At 43.0% G+C, this 18,255-nt stretch overlaps 1 protein-coding gene across 5 annotated transcripts in view; it reads right to left on the bottom strand.

The window, feature by feature from the left end:
- Nucleotides 1-1,923: 1,923 nt before the first annotated feature.
- The window catches only part of cica (capicua transcriptional repressor a), a 36,512-nt gene continuing 20,180 nt past the window's right edge, over nt 1,924-18,255 (bottom strand). For 4 of the 5 annotated variants that reach the window (XM_042434659.1, XM_042434660.1, XM_042434661.1 and 1 more), the window contains exons 6-22: nt 17,217-17,316; nt 16,869-17,051; nt 16,366-16,492; nt 15,952-16,124; nt 14,820-14,952; nt 13,611-13,693; nt 11,484-12,405; nt 10,821-10,963; nt 9,558-9,718; nt 9,025-9,268; nt 6,077-6,377; nt 5,406-5,587; nt 4,735-4,868; nt 3,884-4,035; nt 3,587-3,721; nt 3,380-3,505; nt 1,924-2,752 (exon numbers count right to left, since the gene is read on the bottom strand). In XM_042434659.1, coding sequence (XP_042290593.1) covers nt 2,490-2,752; nt 3,380-3,505; nt 3,587-3,721; nt 3,884-4,035; nt 4,735-4,868; nt 5,406-5,587; nt 6,077-6,377; nt 9,025-9,268; nt 9,558-9,718; nt 10,821-10,963; nt 11,484-12,405; nt 13,611-13,693; nt 14,820-14,952; nt 15,952-16,124; nt 16,366-16,492; nt 16,869-17,051; nt 17,217-17,316 — 3,562 coding nt within the window. In that variant the 3' untranslated portion in view covers nt 1,924-2,489. The remainder of the gene's footprint in view (nt 2,753-3,379; nt 3,506-3,586; nt 3,722-3,883; nt 4,036-4,734; nt 4,869-5,405; nt 5,588-6,076; nt 6,378-9,024; nt 9,269-9,557; nt 9,719-10,820; nt 10,964-11,483; nt 12,406-13,610; nt 13,694-14,819; nt 14,953-15,951; nt 16,125-16,365; nt 16,493-16,868; nt 17,052-17,216; nt 17,317-18,255) is intronic. The other variant, XM_042434663.1, reaches the window with a different exon arrangement.

Genomic DNA, 18,255 nt, shown 5'->3' with positions numbered 1-18,255 from the left:
CATATATGGAAATACCGGTATATATATTTTTTTCACACATCCAACTGTATACAGAGAAATAAAAGAGATACCCATAATAACTACCCCCACTCTTCACCACGGAAGCAAAGAGCCAAAAAGTGCTATTCAAAAATTGTCTTTGACTTTTAGTAAGTTATACTCTCTATCTCTTCAACAATAACAATAATTGTGTGATTCTTTTTTATTTTGTTTTTTTTTTTTTTATACCATAGTTAAAGATAGTATCACAACAGCTCATTCCTCTCACTGACTGACTGCACTGGATTTAATATCTATGGCACAGAGCCTTCCCCCGAAAACAAAATAACCCACCCATTCCCAAAAAAATAAATGTCCTATTGCACCATTTGATGGGAAAGGATAAAGTGTCAAGAAAAGAGGGAAGAGGGGAGGGCTCCAGAGACTGCCCTCCAGGGCTGGTCTAGGATCTGCTTTCCCTGAACTAACCCTAACCAGAACCATCCTGAGCTACATAGCGCTTGACCCGGGACCAGTGCTTAAGGGCACTTTCTAACAACACTTGAGGGGTCGAGGGAGACGGGGAGGCGGGTGAGGAGAGAGGTAAAGAATGGAGGAGAGGACTGGGTCGAAAGAAGGGAAAGAGCAGGGGGGACGAGGGGAGGAAAAAGATGGTTGATAACATATGGAACAAGGTTATTATTTCTACTAAAACAATCTCTAAAAACAATACTTTCCTGATTTAACTTGCGGCGGTCCCAGACGAGAAGGGCCGCACAAATTGTGCAAACACCTGATTTCAACGTTTTACAAAACGACAAACGCCCCTGCTTCCCCACTTCTGTGTCTGGTGAGAAACTGTAGGGGAGGGGAGGGGGGAGAACCACCCCAGGTACAATTAAAAGTGGGGGGCCACAGACTGATTTTGTCCCCTTCTTAGTCCAAAGTTTGTTTGTTTTTTGTTGTGATTTTTTTTTTATGCTGGAGAAGAAACACAATAGAGCCACGAGAGAAAAACAGGCCACGGTAAAACTGGTTATTTCCACGGCAACGATAACGAGAGAAAGCAACATCATATCCACTGGGAGATTCAGAGAAGTTTGGTTAAAATTAAACTTTTTCTCTCTGTTGGTAAGCTTGTCATGTTGTTGTTGTCCTTATTCAATATTATTATATGTCTTCCTATCGTTGGAACATGAATCTTCCATCCAATGAACATCATCCAGTTTCTTCTTCTGCCTTTTCTCTGAGCTCTGTTGGGAGCCGGTCAGTGTCGAACTTAACGTTGATTCTTCAAAGCCTCACAACCAAGAGTCTCTTTATCTCTTTACATAATCTCTTTACGGTGCCTGTTCACACAGGTTTTGGGGAGGGGACCCCAACAGACATACAGACATATATAATCAGCTCCCGCCAATGAGGACTCAGTCTTTCAAAATGGCAATAACTGAAGGTGCAAAGATTGGTCACACTAAATCCCAACTCCTGCCTTCTTTTTGTTTTTCAGGAACGAATAGAACTCATGCTTTCAGTTTATCTTCTCATTACAATCACTAAAAACTGTGCAGGCCAATGGCTTGGTCAGACCAGGGTTGACTATGTGTGTGTTGTATACGAGTGCTCACACTGCACAGATGTGTCCATGCACTGCGTGTGTTTGTGTGTGCCTGTATATGTATGTGTGTGTGTGTGTGTATGTGTGTGTGCTGTCTGTCTTGCAGCATCGAGGGGCTGTGGAATATCAGTAGAGGTCGTTGGGGTTGTATTTGTGTCCCGACCACTGTGCTGAGGAGTGGAAGGGCGAGAAGGAGGTCAAGTCAATGGCATCTGAGGGCTGGCTGGCTGGCAACAGCAAACTGCATCTGCACAATAAGTGACAAAGTGCCTTTGTGTGTCATGGTCCTTGGTAGCGGCTCCTGGGAACTGCCAACCAAGAGTAACAGTCTGATTTGGTAAGGGTGTGTGTGTGTGTGTGTGTGTGTATGTGTGTGTTTGTGTGGGATCATGTGCATGCTGGAAATTACATATGCACCAGGGTTTATGTGTGTGTGTGTGTGTGTATGTGTGTGTGTGCCAGAGAGATAGAGAGTGTGTACCACAGAGTTTGTGTGTCAAACTACAAACTACTGTACAAATGTGCTGCGAGCAGACCTGGGCAAAGTAGTAACTGAAAATATTCTGGATACTTGGAAAAAAAAAAAAAAAAAAAAAAAAGGGAAAACAATACTACAAGAAGCACTTGACTCATCATGTCTTGCATGTGATTTGTCCACTTTTGAGGCTTTTTTAAAAATGTCTGATTAGACAAATCAAGCGCACCTTGAGTAGGTTGAATGTTTGTGACCATATTCAAATGTATTTTCTGCCCAGGTCTGGGTGGAGATTAGTGCCAGTAGAACGGATCCCACAAAGTACTGGTTCAACACATACAAGAATATTCTGTGGGGATGACACACTCCGCTCTCTCGTCTTCTTCTCCTTGATTTTTCCGCTTTGTCATCCTCTCCAGCTTATGAACCTTCGCTTTTCGGCTCCTCGGGACTCCGGCCTTTGTCTCCTTGCTGCTCCGCCCCTCCGTCCTCCCGGGCTGATTGATTGAAAGAGGAGCTGTGGGACGGGGCGGGGTTGGCCTCGATTGACCCTCCAGGCTCAGTGGCTCCGGGCGTGGCTGTCTGCATGATCTTCTGACGGACTTCACGGATCTTCAGCTGCAGGCAGACCTTGGTGGGGAAGGTGTCCGAGTAACGCGCCTGGAAGGCAGCGGTGGCCTGAGCTGGAGAGCAGAGAGGGATGGGAGGAAAAGAGGAGACAAGAGTGAAAACAGGGGGCAAGGGGAAGGAGGAATAGTTATAAAAAATGTATGATTTGAAGTATTATTATATATCCTGTAGGCTATTTTTTGAGGGAACAGTAAGGCTGCAATTTCTGCTGATTGTCTTCACAGTTTTTTGCCTTTTACATATTTTTATTGAGCAGTTTGCATCACACACAGATATCAATGATTCAGTTGTTGCTCAGTTAAAGAATTTTAAGAAAATCCACTTGATATTTAATCAGTAACTGAAAAACATAGGAATATAAATTAAAAAATAACAAAATAATAAACTGAGGAGAGAAAAAAGGGGGAAAGCAACAAAAGATAAACCCTCCAAATAATTAGGAGTTTCCAAATTTTATTAAATTGAGAGAGTCGTTTTTTAAAGTTTAGGGAATCTTCTCTTAATGTAATGTATTAATTAAGCTGTTCAGCTACATTTAAATGGTTGGTAGTGTTTTCTTCTATTATGTGAGCATTATTTTTTCTGGAGCAAGGTTTGCCTGTTCAGTTTAACAACCATCAATCTCCATTTGTGTTAGTTGTTCTTACTGTGGCGTCTTGTACTATCTACCCGTGGTTTACCTGAGGGGAAGAAGCCATGTTCCTGAAACAGCTGCATGACCAGGGCCCGGCGCTGATCTAGAGTTCTACGCAGAGACGAGTAAGGGACCCGGTCCAAGTCTCCTAGGAGATCCTCTCCCTCTGTGCCTGGAGGAGGGGCATCAGGACACTGTCAGCTCACGTTGTGGAGCAGTCCTGCATCTGTTTTACCTGTTGCGACAGTCCTACCTGGTCTGTCAAAGGTGAAGATTTCTCCCTCGCACTTGGCGGCGCTCTTCGGGGTGTTGGGCTCCGAACTGCAGCTGGAGAGGCGACGAGTCTTCCTCCTCGGTGAGCTGGGGTCTTCTGCTGTCAATTCCAGCTCTTTTGGTGGTGGATAGACGCATGGCGGAAAGAGGATATGAAGAAAAAGTCTTAGTTCCAAATAAGGTATCCAAATAAAATACATGTTGCTCTCTATGTTAGAAGAATCTCATTTGTTTTACTGTGTTTGTTATTTATCACGTTTCTATCTCTCTGTCTTACCGGTGGAGTTGCGTCTCTTCTTGCGGTAGCTTCCCAGGATGGCTCTTGGTGAGGTGGCCAGACTCTGCAGAGTGGGCGAGGGAAGGACCTCCTCTGGGTTAAACTCTGGAAGCTCGGCAAAACGCTCTTCGAAGTACATCTCTGACAAAACCCTGCACACAGAAAACCCAGCCTCCACATCAGTCCCTGGCCCGGTGATTCCGTACTCGTAACCACTAAAAACGCCCATTTCTCATTCCTTAGGAGTCAATTCTGCCAGGGCTTTCTCTTTTTCTGAGGCATCCTCACTACTTTCCTACTGTCCATATAAAAAATAAAAGAGGGTGATCACTCCACCCACTCATTTTCAGTAAACAAAGAATTTCCACCATGATTTTATGAAGCTGGAGTTTTGGTCACAAAATAAAAATGCAGCTAGAAGCCAGTATGTGTGAAAATTAGTGCTAAATAAATTCAACAAATGGAGTCCTGTCCAGGCCGTTGAATCTCATCCTCAAGCTGCTTCACGCTGTAATTACAGAAGATAAGCTACTGTTGTATGAGCTCTCTCAGCTTGAGAAAATGTAAACTGTTAAAATAAACAGAACATTGTCTTACAAGCAACAGCGAGCCAGAAGGATCTGGCAGACTTGTTTTATTTTGCTTTGGCACTGATTCTATGAGAGCCATAACTTAAGTCTGATCACTGAGAATGGCTTTCGACTTTTTTAGAAGTCTGTCTTGCAGGCAAAAGATGAAGAACGGTGAAGAACATATTGAACAGTAAACACGGAGTTATCAGTTTAATGCAAAGTTCCCAACAGCTAATGATAGCATACGTGAACTTCCGATGCCGATATTGTCCAACTTACGAGTCAGGTGTCTTTTTGAGCGGCGGGGGTCGGAACTTGATCTTCTTTGAGGAAGAGGCGGGCTCTCTTTCTGCAGGGGGAGGGGGAGGGGGGTCCAAACCTGAGGGTAGTGGAGGAGGGGAACGAGGTCCAGCCTGGGAAGAGAGAAAGACTGATGTAACAGGGGTCCCGTTGCAGCCCAGGACTACAGTTTCTAAAGTGAAAAGGGTCAAAATCAGTTAAATGTTAAATTAGACTGAAAGGCCTTTTCTTCCTGCAAGACATGTTTGTTTACGAGGATATGTGGGACTGTTGTTATCTCCTGGCAGTGGCACCTGTGTGTTCACATTGGCCCATTCTCATGTCTTATCATTTGTTTATACTGTTTTCATCTCAGCAAAGTTCTGATGGAGCGTACAGTCATGTTTGCTGCAGGGAAAACAGGTGAAAGTGAGTAAGTGTGAAACAAGCAGAAAAACACATGCTGGTGTAATCCTCTAATATTGCTAAATTGTAAAATTCACAAATGTTTCCTAACTTCCTCAGAACATCCCCTGACTTTTCACTGTGCTGTCCTATGCTGCAGAAAACGCATCCAAGTATGACCTAAAACTATTAGAAAAGGCTTTTAAACATCCTAAACTAAATGTAAAAAATGTGTGTTTGGACGTACTTTAACTACTTTAACTCACCTCTTTGCTGCTGTCGCCCATGCTGTGGTCCTCTCTGTCCATCTCTCTGCCGCTCTTCTTTTCGCTGTTGTCCTTCATCACTCTCTCACGCTCTCCGTCCATCTCACTTCGTTTCTCTCTGCAATATCCATCTCTCACATTTTCCTCCTTGATGTGTTGGCCGATGTCCTCTTCTATTTTTGCTGCAGCAGATACAGATCATTTCAAACACTGATAAATAAAGCTACAGGACCTAATTGTATTCATCTCACTTGTTTAAAGGTTGCACACTGCAACATCCCAGAAGCTTTGCAGCATCAACCTTAATCCAGCAATCTCAGTTTCAATCTCAGATTTTAATCCGGGACACATTCACTGACTGATCATGCAACCATGTGTGCCTTTTCTTTACTAGGATTTATAGACAAACTGATTCCAGTGGATGATTTAGAAAATATCTGTTGTTTCTGCAACCGAGCTTGAAAACTGGAAGCAAGGACCAATGATGTCAGCAAACACGTGTCCATAACCACACTTTAGTTTAGACTTTAGAGCAATAAGCTTTCATTATCATGCATCTAATCCCATCTGTAACTAAAAGGAAGTAAATGTTTAGTTAGGGTAAACCACTAACAGCAAGAAAACAGAACTGAAATTTAAACCCAAACCGAGTAAAACCACAGGGGGGTTACCTGCTGTTGCGGTACTCATGCAAGTGGACATTGATGAGTTAGCGGTACAGCTGGACATCCCTTCCTCCTCAGTCAGAGCATCCAGATCACGCTCGATCTTCACCTCTAACTTCGGCTCCACCTCCGCCGCCACGCTAGGCTGAGGGGTCGACACTGCTGAGCCTTGCACCCCCGTCGCCAACGGAGAGGAAGGGTTCATCACGTCCTGGGCTGGAGCCGCCACCGCGGGGGGCACGGTTGTCACAGAGACCACGCCTGTAGCCAGTGGAACGGTTGGTGCAGGGTAAATGGCAGTAAGTACCTGATGAAGAGGACAGCAGAGCAAGCATGTCAGTACGCAGATTTAAAATGTCGTGTCAAGAGGTTTTGTGTTTTATTTCTCCACCTTTTTTTTTTGAAGAGCAAGAAAGATAAGAAGTGATGACAGCCCTTGACAACAGTGAACATGTGCTGTGAAGGTGACGTAAAGCGAACTGTGCAGTGAGAAAAGTGGACATGGAATTAAATACTTCATTATTCCCATTTTTTACAAAGCTGTAAATCAACCCAGCAGTTTACCAACCAGGTTGCACACAGTATAAAATGTGGTGTGTAGTAGTGAGTGCAGTGTATCAGCCAAAAGGCTGCCGATGTTTCCCTAGTTTGTATACAGTCATTTCACTAATGTCCCTGCACTGATGTAGTGATAACTTTTCAATATCAGACTGCACCATCAAGCACCTTTGATCCTGCTGCCTCTGGAGCTCCATGTACTGCTTTTTCCCTCCTGTTTGTCCACCTCTGTCAAACTATCTGAACAAATCACTTTAAAAGATGAAAGTATTGATGACACGTCTGATGAGATTTAATTAATCTGCAGTATTTCTATTGGCAAGAAAACCTCATACATAACTCAAAGACTTATACATTCATCATCTGCTAATGCTCAACACTGTCTAACCTGCACGTTAGCAGGTGTTACCAAACTGGGAAGATAAAAAAAGGATAAAAATCACTGACTACTTTTACATTTTAGGTTTTAAACACTTTTAACTTTTTGTTTCATGACCACAGATGGTGCAGGTTTTTAAAATTTCTGCTGCTAGGCCCCAGTAGCTGAACTGTTAAGATGCATAATGATTCAGATTATGCTTTAAATAGAAGATCTGGTTCTGATGAACTACGACCTAATCACAGCCTCTGTATCATATTCTATCAATAGATGGACGCTACTCCCTTTATCCCTGATTGGACGCATTGATATTATCAAGATGAATATCCTACCTAAATTTCAGTATTTATCTCAGTCCCTACCATTGAACCCCCCCCCCCCAACTTCACCAAAATGAAGAAGATTATTACAAATCTTCTGTGGAACAATAGGAGACCAAGATTACGCTTGTCCCCTTTTATACCTACCCTGTGAGAGAGACGGGCTCCAGCTACTTAATCTTTCCTGGTACTACTGGGCAGAGCGAATAAGAGCAGCAATGTGTTATGTGGAAATAGACTACCACTGAGTCTGTATTTGTTCTCTGATTCTCCAAAGAAGCTCAAAAACAGAACACTTTTGTCAGAAACACAGTTGAAGTCTGGCTCAAAGTACAAAGTCATTTAGATATAAACCCACAGATATCCGCTTTTACCCTTACATGGGGTAACAGGAAATTTAAGCCAGGAACACATGATCCTGGATTCAAATTATGGGCTGACAAAGGCCTCAATAAGATCAGAGATCTATATATAATAATGACACACTCCTGACCTTTGAGATGCTAAAGAGTAAACACAAAATCCCCTTGACACATTTCTTTAATTATCTCCAGCCTAGGAGTTATATATCAAAGACCCAAATCACTCACTTCTACTTCCACTTCCTTCCATGTTGGAGGAAGTTATAGTGCATCACTCTAGTAGTCATGGTCAAGAGCCTTTAATCTATAACCTGCTTAAAACTAAATCAGAGGAGTCCTCAGAGAACAGGAGACTTGCTTGGTGTAATGACTTGAATACAGAGATAACAAAAGATGATTGGGAGCAGATAAGCTCAGACTATTAACACCAGATTTAGACCCCTGCAGTACAAATGGATCATGCGTACTTATGTACTACACCATTTTGATGACAATAATCCAGACCAATGTGTGAAATGCAAAGGGTCGCACTGCTTCACTGTTTATGGGTTTATCCGAGGATCGAAGAATGTTGTACTCGACACATTATCACAAATAGTTTCAGACAAACTACCAGAATGTCCAAAAACTGTAATAACACCAAGAAAAAAATATTATTTTCTCTAAAGCTAAACAAACATTATCTGTCTTTTGGAAAAACCCAGAAAAACTGTCTGTCTATCAGTAAGTGGCAGAAAAATCTCTCTCAATGTCTTGCCTTAGAGAGATTAACCTTTTGCTATCAAACGAAAGACTCACACCTTTTATAAAATATGGGGGAAATCCCGACATTTTCTGGAGAATAACTAGATGTGACCTTAACAAGTCAATATGAAAGATATGACCGGATAATGTGAAGCTTCTTCTGTGTGCCAGCTCTGTAACTTCATAACCATTTTACATGTAAGATGCCCCTTACATATACCTAACTAATTATGATTTATGTTATAAAAAAACATATGATTTTATATTTTAAAAAATCTTATTTACGTACTCGGTTTACTAAAAAATGTCTTTTGGGTAACTTTGTGTGGAGATTGTTGTGGGAGATGGGATGGGATGAGGGTGATTGGGAGGGATACATCTGTATATGTCTGGATGTGCTGAACATCAAAATGCCAATAAATATATTTGTCAAAAAAAAAAGATGCATAATGTCGTCAGTTCTGGGTACTTGTGTTGCATGTCATACCCTCCTTTCTCCCTACATTTCTCTACACTGTCGACTATCAAATAAATAAATAAATAAAAAGAAATTCTCCTGGTTACACTGTTCAGTCCTTTGATTCTCTTTACCTGACGACCAGCGGTTGCTGAGGCCTGGCCTGTGGGGGTCTGAGATTGACAGCTCAGGGGCGGGGCCGGAGCTAGCAGTGGAGGTTGCCCAACGATAGGCTGAACCAGGGTTTGCCCGGCCGGGGCGATGGCGGTGAAGCCCAGGGTTGCCAGAGGTGATGGGAGATACGCAGGGCCTGGAGGGGGTGGGGCTTGTTGGGGCACTGCTGTGGTGACGCCCGGGCTGGACTGGACATAGGTGATCCTGAAGGAGAGAAAACTTTATCTAAGTACAATTTACAATTTCATTTAGCAGACGCTTTTATCCAAAGCCACATACATCTGAGAGCTAGATATCATAGATTTACACCCTTTTAAAGTATACTGGATATAATTAGCGTCGTGACCTAGCTAAAATCGAAATCTGACAGCGTCTTGTGATCTTGTTGAACTTCAGTATCTCAGAAGTGTCTCTGACCAGCTGAGGCAGCAGCTACGGAAAATAAAAGCGGGGATGTTACTGTCTGTTCAGATGTTACGCATGTGTTAGTGACCTGGTGGGTGGAGAGGTCAGAAGAACGGTCTGTGGGGGTGCAGCACCGGGAGCCATCACTGTTGCCATGGAAACAGGGAAAGGGCTCCCAGGGTGCACTGCTGCGGCGCTGCCGGGGTGAACGTTGGTCTGGACCACAGGCATGGGAGCGATCTGGATGATCTATGGAGAACAAGAAAAGATATAAATACAGGATTTTCTCACAACTGAGGACCAAGACGATTTATTTATTTATTATGTATCCAGTTAGAAGAACTTAGAAATATCAAACAACAGAACAGTTTCAGCACTTTGTGCAACTGGAGCCAAGTTCAAACTTAGTGTTTACTATGTGGAGATACACGCATCACTAAATTTAAATGAGGTGCACAACCAGAACTAGCTATTCTGTAGAGATTAGTTGTTTCCAAATATTTACACTCAGTATGAGCCGGGTGAAACTGAACCAACTGACAAAACTAATGTTAGCTTGCTAATGTAGTCTGACTTGTTCATACTGAAGAATAAAGAAGTAGTTGAATATGGTTGACATACAGTATCTGACCCAACAGCTGATGCTATTTTAATAATAATATAAACTGGAAAGATTATACATTTTATTAAAAAACACTATATTTCAAATTACAAAACATTATCCCGGTAACTTTAACTAAATGGCAAAAAAAGTCAGTCAGGTTTCTCTCTCATTCTAAATGTTAGAGGATAGAAATAGACGTCATCATAACTATATTTACCAGGAATTCTCAGTTAGGTTTAAAAAATTGTTATTTTTGGAGGTTTTGTTACAACTAGCAATGTTGCAGTAACTTCCTGTTTACACCGTTGATGTGACTACAGTTTCCTAGCAACGGACTTACTAAAATCTTTTCTAGCCAAGACGTTTCAAATTCTAATGGTGCAACGCAATTTAGTTAAATTGCTAGTGTGAAACTAGTGATGGATTTAAGTCCTGGTACTTTTAGAATAAAAGGCAGCACAGTAGATTGAAGGTAGTTCCCTAAACCCTGTCAGTGGGTTTTAAAAAAAAACGTCCAAATCAGATCAATCAAAAAGGAGCAAAGCAGTCCAACATAAAGCAGATTTCCTCGATATGTTATTCCGACCTTATGCTATCTGCTTTGTTCCCTCTGAGGAACATCTAGTTTTAATGCTGCTGATGCTGTAGCGGATGTAACTACATTGTCACCTGTCAGCAAACAGGGTGACATCTATTTTTCTTTGACACTGTTGACACTTGTTTTATTTCCCATGTTGACATCCCTACCTTGTTTCCTGTCGCAGAGCCATTCTGCACAGGAAGAGGCGGAGCCACCAGGGAAATGGAAGGATGAGGAGGAGTAGACCCTGTTCTCACTGTTGCCATGGGAACCAACATCTTGCTCTGCAAGACCGGTGACTGGGTTTGGACTAATGAGTGAGAAGGAGGGAGGGAGAGAGAGAGAGAGAGAGAGAGAGAGAGAGAGAGAGAGAGAGAATTAAATCACTCAGTGTGAGGAACAGATGAATCGAGTCAAAAGAGGGGAGATGAAGACAGCACGGGAGCGACGGGTGGGTGGAGACACTGAGACAGGGAGGACATTTCTGCTAGTGATATATTAGAAATTCCTCGCTGATAACAAGGTGGAACGATGTTCTGTTGCTTGTGACTCTTATGAATGGAGTGATTGAGGCATAGGTGGGCGGCGGGCGCCTATACTAATGTCAACAGTGTCTCTTCTGTCAATCATTTATCTCCCTTTATGTAAGCTAATCAAATCTATTTTCAGAATTTTCCCATGGAGGTGTTTAACAAGAAAAAAAGGGAACTACAGCAAAAAGAAAAATCTAAGAAAGACATTTTTCTCCAGTTTTCAGCGGTCCAGTGAAAAACACTAAGACGAAACTGGTTTGTTCTTTTCTGTCAGCCAATCCTTGATCTCTGTCTCACCTCTGGTCCCGGGGCTGACTGATGCAACTCTGATTCCAGCCCCTGAGTGCACGCCATTGGCCAGGGCGGCATTGGTGGGCAGGGAGAGGATTTGCTGGTGGGTGAGCTGAGGGGAGGAGGGGCTCTCGGTGGGCAGGATGTACTGGACCTGCGCTAGCGGCTTGGGGCCGGCGGGAGGTGTGAGAGAAGAGGTGGCGGCGGGGCGGAGCTGAGGTTGGATTACAGGTAGGGGGGTTTGTGCGTGCGGCGGCAGGGGCTGCGGGGTGAGAAGCTGCACTGGTTGGGCGGCTGGGAAGGACCCCCCCAAAACTAGGCTAGTGACCAGGCCGCTGCCCCCCACAGGGGTTACACTGACAGGACCAGGGGAGGAGGAGGAGGATGAGGACGGGTACCCACCCCCTGCGGTGATTGGCAGCTGCTGAGGTCCGCTGCCTCCAATCAGGAGAGTGGCTTTCTTGTCCTGAGGCAGGGAGCTGAGGGTGACGGCGGCTTCCGCTGGTTTGCTGGCGATTGGGATGGGCGTGCTGGCGATGGGTCGTACCGCGTTGGTCACCATAGTGGGAGCCATGCGGACAGCGCCGAGGACCTGGGTCATACCCTGCTGGGCGAATGTGAGCGGCGCCTGGGTGCCGGATGCTGAGCCTGCGATGGACAGAGAGGAGACACCCTGCCCACCTCCTCCACCTCCTTCTCCTCCGGTCGCTGTTTCTTCTCTGACGGATCCTCCCTCGCTCCCCTCCTCTCCTGCGTCCGTGCCTCTCTTTCTCTTCCTCTCAGACCCATCCTCAGCACCTCCTCCTCCTCCTCCTCCTCCGCTTCCTCCTCCTCCTCCTGAGTTCCCTTTAGCTGAGGTGGAGTCGGAGTGAGGGATGGAGGGAGAGGAGGAGGGGAGAGAGGAGCGAGCCACTGGCTGGAAGCCATGCTGGAGGGAAGGGAGAGATGGAGAGATGGAGAGAGAGAGAGATCAAAGCAGGAAAGTTACTATGCAAAGTTCTTCTTCATGAACACACAAGTTTCTCAACTTACAGTAACTCTGAAAAGTCTGTAGGTTTTTAATGATAGGATAAAGGGATTCAAAGACTAAAAAGCTTTAAATTAGCTACCAACCAAATGGTGGCTTACACGCAGAATTACACTGTTGAGAAGAAAATTCCCGTCTAACAACAACTCAACAAATTATAAACTTTGGGAAAAAGAGATTAAGAGAGAAATACCTGAGGAGACGTGAATACAAGCCAGGGAAACTCAGAGTACTTCTTTCAATTAACTGACTTGGAGAGATTTTTGATTTCAACTCCTACGCTGAAATCCAAATTAACTGGGACCTGGTACATTTGCTGGCGGAAGTGTGGATCTGCACTGGTGGACCGTGCCCACATATTTTGGTTTTGTCTATAAATATAGCCTTTTAGAGAGGAAGTGGGATGCTTAATATCAAGGATACTGGGCTTTAGTATTAATGTCTCAATTTTCTCTCTGGAATTTGGAGATGTGCCTAAAAGTTTATTTAAAAAATGGTTTCTACTTCCTCATGGCTTCAAATAAAAAGACTGTTACCAAATGTTGGCTTCAGAGAAACCCCCAAAGATACCAGATGACATTGGATTGTTACTCCCAGGAAACAGACGCTAACTAATGTTTTCTGGTCTGTTTTTTTTTTACACCATTCTTTCTCATTTCTCCTTTTTGCTTTCAAAACTATGAGGCAATCACGCCTGAATACATGTGTCATGAACTATTTCCATGTATTTATTGTGTGATTTGATGACTTCATTATAGATCTCATGTTTTTTGTTGCACACTTATGTCTCACTGTTCCTGGAAGTCCCTCCTAAAATGTTATGAAGAAATTTTTAATAACAAAAAAAAGCAACTCTTGAAGTCTCTCTGTATATTATCTGACTGATGTAGTTAAAAATTCAGTTTCATTGCCTTAATTCATAACATCGGACAGTCTATTGGACTGTGCAGCACTTCTGCTACACAGTCCACCTTTTTTATCTTGACTCCTTGATAAGGAGACTGAACAAAAATCAGAAATAAGCACTGACAGAAATTCTTCCAATCAACGTTTCCTCTCTCCATATGTAGTGCACTGTAGTCTCTGTGGATGATGAGTGTACCTACCTGTCCATCTGGTTCATCCTCATCGCTGTCCGTCACTCGCTCTTTACACTTGAGGTCAATGGAGCCTTCGGGACATGAATCCTCTGAGGATCGGACATAGATATCAGAAGTTATTGTATTAAATACTCCATAAATTTTAACAAAGGGGACTAAATACACATTTTATCATTCAAGGGAGTGGGAATGGGTGTCCAAACTTTTGACTGGTATTGTATGTCTAACTGCTTCCTGGTGGTGATTTCATTTGCAGTCAGAGCTGAGTAACACTGTGATAATTTCTATACGAGAAGTTACGTGCGACTGCCGGCGTTCTCTTTCAAATAATCAATTACGGGCTGTTGTTGTTGCTGGTTTAAACCTGCATTAATTGATTTTTTGGCCATGTGAGGGCAGCGCAAGGAGCTGTAGAGACAGCGCTGATAAATGATTACTTTATTAAGCTGATATGGCGAATGCGTTCACAAACAGCTGCCTATTAATAACATTGAGCAGAAACGGAGCAACGTTATTATTTAATTGAGAGTTGTGTTTCTCACCACCTGATCAATGTAAATCCAATATTCACTCTCGTTTTAGCTCTGTTTTTCCCTCCACCGACACCTGAGAACAATATCTCTATAGCTGCTAAATGTTCCACTTTGTCTGCCGTTTAGTGCCGGGCAGAGAGCGTATAATCGGTTTATCAGATCTGAACCAAAACAGTCAAGTTACGGGCCGAAAAACCAAAACAATAAGCTGAAAGACGCAAAAACGCTCCAAAGAGCCGAGGAGAACTGTAGAGTCAGGTGATGATGGGTTAGACACTGTGACACAATCATTTAATTAGATAAGCAGCTTTAAGTTTTTTTAACAAAGGCAACTTAATATACAATATATGTAAATTCATTTGCAATAAAAGCTCAGCAAGTGAGGCAGCACTGTGATTTTTTTTTGTGGACAAAAATTTGGAAAGGCTGCAGATATTACCATCAGATAGCCAAAACTAGACATGAGAGAACGGGGTTGTGCTCATCAAACCCTTTTATAAACTCTTAGCTGCTAACACCTAGAAGAAGGTGACAAATGCTGACACAATCATTGTGACACGCTGACGTTCAGTGTTTTGGTTTTTTTTTTTCAGACACACTGACCGTCGTTGTGGGAACTGAAACTATTACTATGTAACACCTTCTCTAACCGCTAAACCGCTCTGCTGATCGACTGACTCACCCATGACATCATCGTCCACTTCCTCCTCACAGATGACCATGCGCTCTTCATCACTGGTCACATCCTCGCTGGCCCCGCCCTGGTACAGGGGCTGTGGCGGTGGCCGGTTGCGAAACAAATTTGCCCCTTCCTCCTGACACAGTGAAAAAGGAAAAAGAAATTTTTATGGTTTCACGATTTTTTGTTTAGTTTGTTTGTTTAGTTTTGTGCAGTTTTTTTTTTTTTTTAAATTTCATGGTGGTTGTTGCAAACATGTATATATTTTATATATATTTTTTTGTAAGACACTGAATACAAACTCAAAACTGAAAAGAAAAACCTTGACTCCTTAATAATAATACTTGAGACAGAGGTAATATAGCTATTATCAAAGCGTCCATACATATACGGCTTTGCCACCAGCGTTAAATAAATGCCTTCAAGACAAAAGAGCTCACATGCAGACGTACTCCTCTGTGATTAGGAGCGAAGCGGCAAACACCACCGTCTCATACCTTCAAAGGCACGAAAAAAGTAGAAAGTAGAAGCTTTGAAGTTGGAAGCCGAGCTCCCCCCAGAGCTTTCAGTGGGTTCTCAGCAGCAACAACTCCAGCCCTCACACAAAGAACCAAACAAGTCCATTTGAACTGTTTTTTTTTTTTGAACACGGTACTTTAAGTTGTAGAGTTCAACCAAAATGCTTCGCAGTGTGAAGGACACACAGACACACACACACACACACACAAGGCTGCTGTCTGTGAATTACACACATGCATATTGGCGCGTAGGCGTGTGTATGTGAGCGCCTACTGAATTTCTTCAGTCGGATGCTTTTATCGTCTGCGTTTGTGTTTGTTTAACTTTGTTCTTTGTTCTCATGGATGCACGATGCAGCAACAGCCTTGTTAAGTATCACAAGAGCCTTGAAAAATACTCTTGACTTGACTGAAAGCGTATGCTCTTAACTTTCTTTAACGCTTAAGAAATCTAAAAACACACACACACAAAAAAATTAAACAGGCTGTTTTTCTGACAGATTACACCGTTAAGTAAGTAGTTTGTGGTAGCTAGTGATCTGGAACAGTATGCTTCACATTCTTAAATCTCCTGAGTATGTTTGCTGCCTTTGAGCTACAGATTAACAACCTCCTACCTTCTCCAGGTCTCTCTCTCTCTCCCTCTGCTCCAGGGTGTGCACGGCACTCTGGGAAAAGGCTCGGGGACGGGGGTGCTGCCCGCCGAACATCCCCCCTCGACGGTCCGAACCCCCCGGCCAGCCTGAGCTTCCTACCTTCCCTTCTAGCACCTGGGACTCTGAGTGGGGATCTGGAGAAGAGAGGGGGAAAGAGTCTTGAGCTGAGATGAAATAACACAGCGTAACATCGTGAAACGGATCGATAAAATGAAAAACCCTCACCGCCTTTCTGTAATGAGAGTTTGAGATTATTGTTGTTGGTATTTAAGATTGTAAGTACATTTTCTTTTAGACAAAAACACAGTTCAATACCAATATGTTACACAGACGAACAACAACATCTGCAAGGACTGAAACCACACACACACACACCTATACTCTCTGACATGCTCCTCTCCCGTGGCTCCTTCGGGGTCCCACGGCCCTCTGACAGTGACTTCCTGCGGTCCTTGTTACACCATTTCCAGTCAGGGTGGGCTCTGAAGTGGGCCTCTTTCACCTGGAGGAGGAAGAAGAGGAGGAAGAGGGAGGGGAATCTTTCACTGCTTATGAAAACGACCTAGTTTTTCACCTAATTTCAGACAAATTTGCTGCTGCTGAATCGGTTAAATCATGTGCACAAAAACAGACACATCTGCAAAATACTATGAGTCAAGAAATGAAAAGCTTTCATTTAAATGTATGTTAAAGAACAGAATTTGCTATTGTGTAGTGGCCATTAGTGGTAAATTGTACATTTATTTATATGAAAAAATTATTTTGATGTTAACTATTCTCTAGAGGGATGTGTACCCTTTCAAACTGACAGTGCAAACAAAGAGTAAATTTATGAACAAATAAGCAGCAAACAAATAATTCTGAGAAAGCATCTCTACCTGGAAGGCTAGATCGTGGTACTGCTGCTTCTCGTTGGGCCCCAGAGCGTACCACCACTCCCCCAGGATCTTGCTGACTGTCCGGTTGTCCTGGTTGGGATGTCGCTGGTGCACGAGGGCTCGGTGGCGCTTACTGAAGATCATGAACGCGTTCATGGGACGGCGGATGTGGTCTTTCTCTCTCTAGTTCGGTAGGAAGTAGAAAAAAGGAAAGGAGGTCGACAGATAGAAAGTTTACACGTTTGCGGTAAGCTGTGACATTTAATAAGAAATAACCTCTGTCTTCCTGTTTCTATTTGCATTTTTTTCCACTTATTCGCTGACTAATAATCTGCTCGGTGGACTGACCTTCCTGTCTCCGTCCTTGGGCAGGGCGCTGAGGGACTGCGTGCGTCTCTTGATGGTGCCAGTGGAGGGCGCCGGATCATTGGCCACACCCGGCGAGAACCTGCAGTGAACACCAAGACAAAAAAAAAAAGATTCCTCAATCTGAGGGACTTTCAGGAAAGAAACAAGCCTTAAGGGTTGTGAGAGGATTTAAGGAGGAATTCAACAGAAATAAATAAATCAGTGTTTATTTATTTAGAAACAAAGTAAAGAGTGCGAGCTGCTGTTATGAATTTGATCCTAACTCTCAAATGTTTTACAAATGAAAATCTTCCATGAAGTAAAGCTTTTAATATAAACACTTCACCAGGATCACATGTTGCTCTGTATAAACATTTTGCATATTGATTATAGCGGTTACGTGCAGGATCCTGTTTTTTTTTCATTGATTTGGCAACACCAAAGATCCAGAGATCACATGCCAGCACACAGTTGTGGTTTTTTTTTTTTCTTTTTGTGATCTCTCTCTCTCTTTTCCTTTCATTTACAGTTAAGTCGATGCACATTTCTTAACATGTTCAGTCGTGGTTGTTATCGCCGTTTGTGCTAAATACCCGAGTCCTTCTTCAATTAATTCCACAGAAACTGCTGTTTCTACTACAGCTAAATTGCAATCTTCCTGTGAGCCAGGAAACCAGGAAAAAAAAAAGCTACCAGACACACAAAAAAAAGCAAATAAAAATGTTCTCAGAAAACTGGGTTAAGTTTGAAGTAACTATCGCAGTTACAGGAGTCGGGGAAAAAGAGAAGTAAGGCAGAAATTATTAATATTGTTATTCCAATAATATGGCAATTTATATCACAGTGTAACAGCCAAAAAGAGAACATGAATAATAAAACATAAATCGAGTGAGAGAGAGAGAGAGAGAGAGAGAGAGGATCGACAAAACAAGCCAGAACCTCCCAAACACTAACAATCAGCCAAATGGTGCATACAAAAGTGCGGTTTTGACTGGATATTTTCATGCAGTTTTTTTTTTTTTTTTAAAGAAACACCACC

Source organism: Thunnus maccoyii, chromosome 15, assembly GCF_910596095.1.
Source record: "Thunnus maccoyii chromosome 15, fThuMac1.1, whole genome shotgun sequence".
In the NCBI taxonomy this organism is placed as follows: Eukaryota; Metazoa; Chordata; class Actinopteri; order Scombriformes; family Scombridae; genus Thunnus; species Thunnus maccoyii.
The sequence above is the reverse complement of the archived record's forward strand: the minus strand, read 5'-3'. Positions and strand labels throughout refer to the sequence as shown.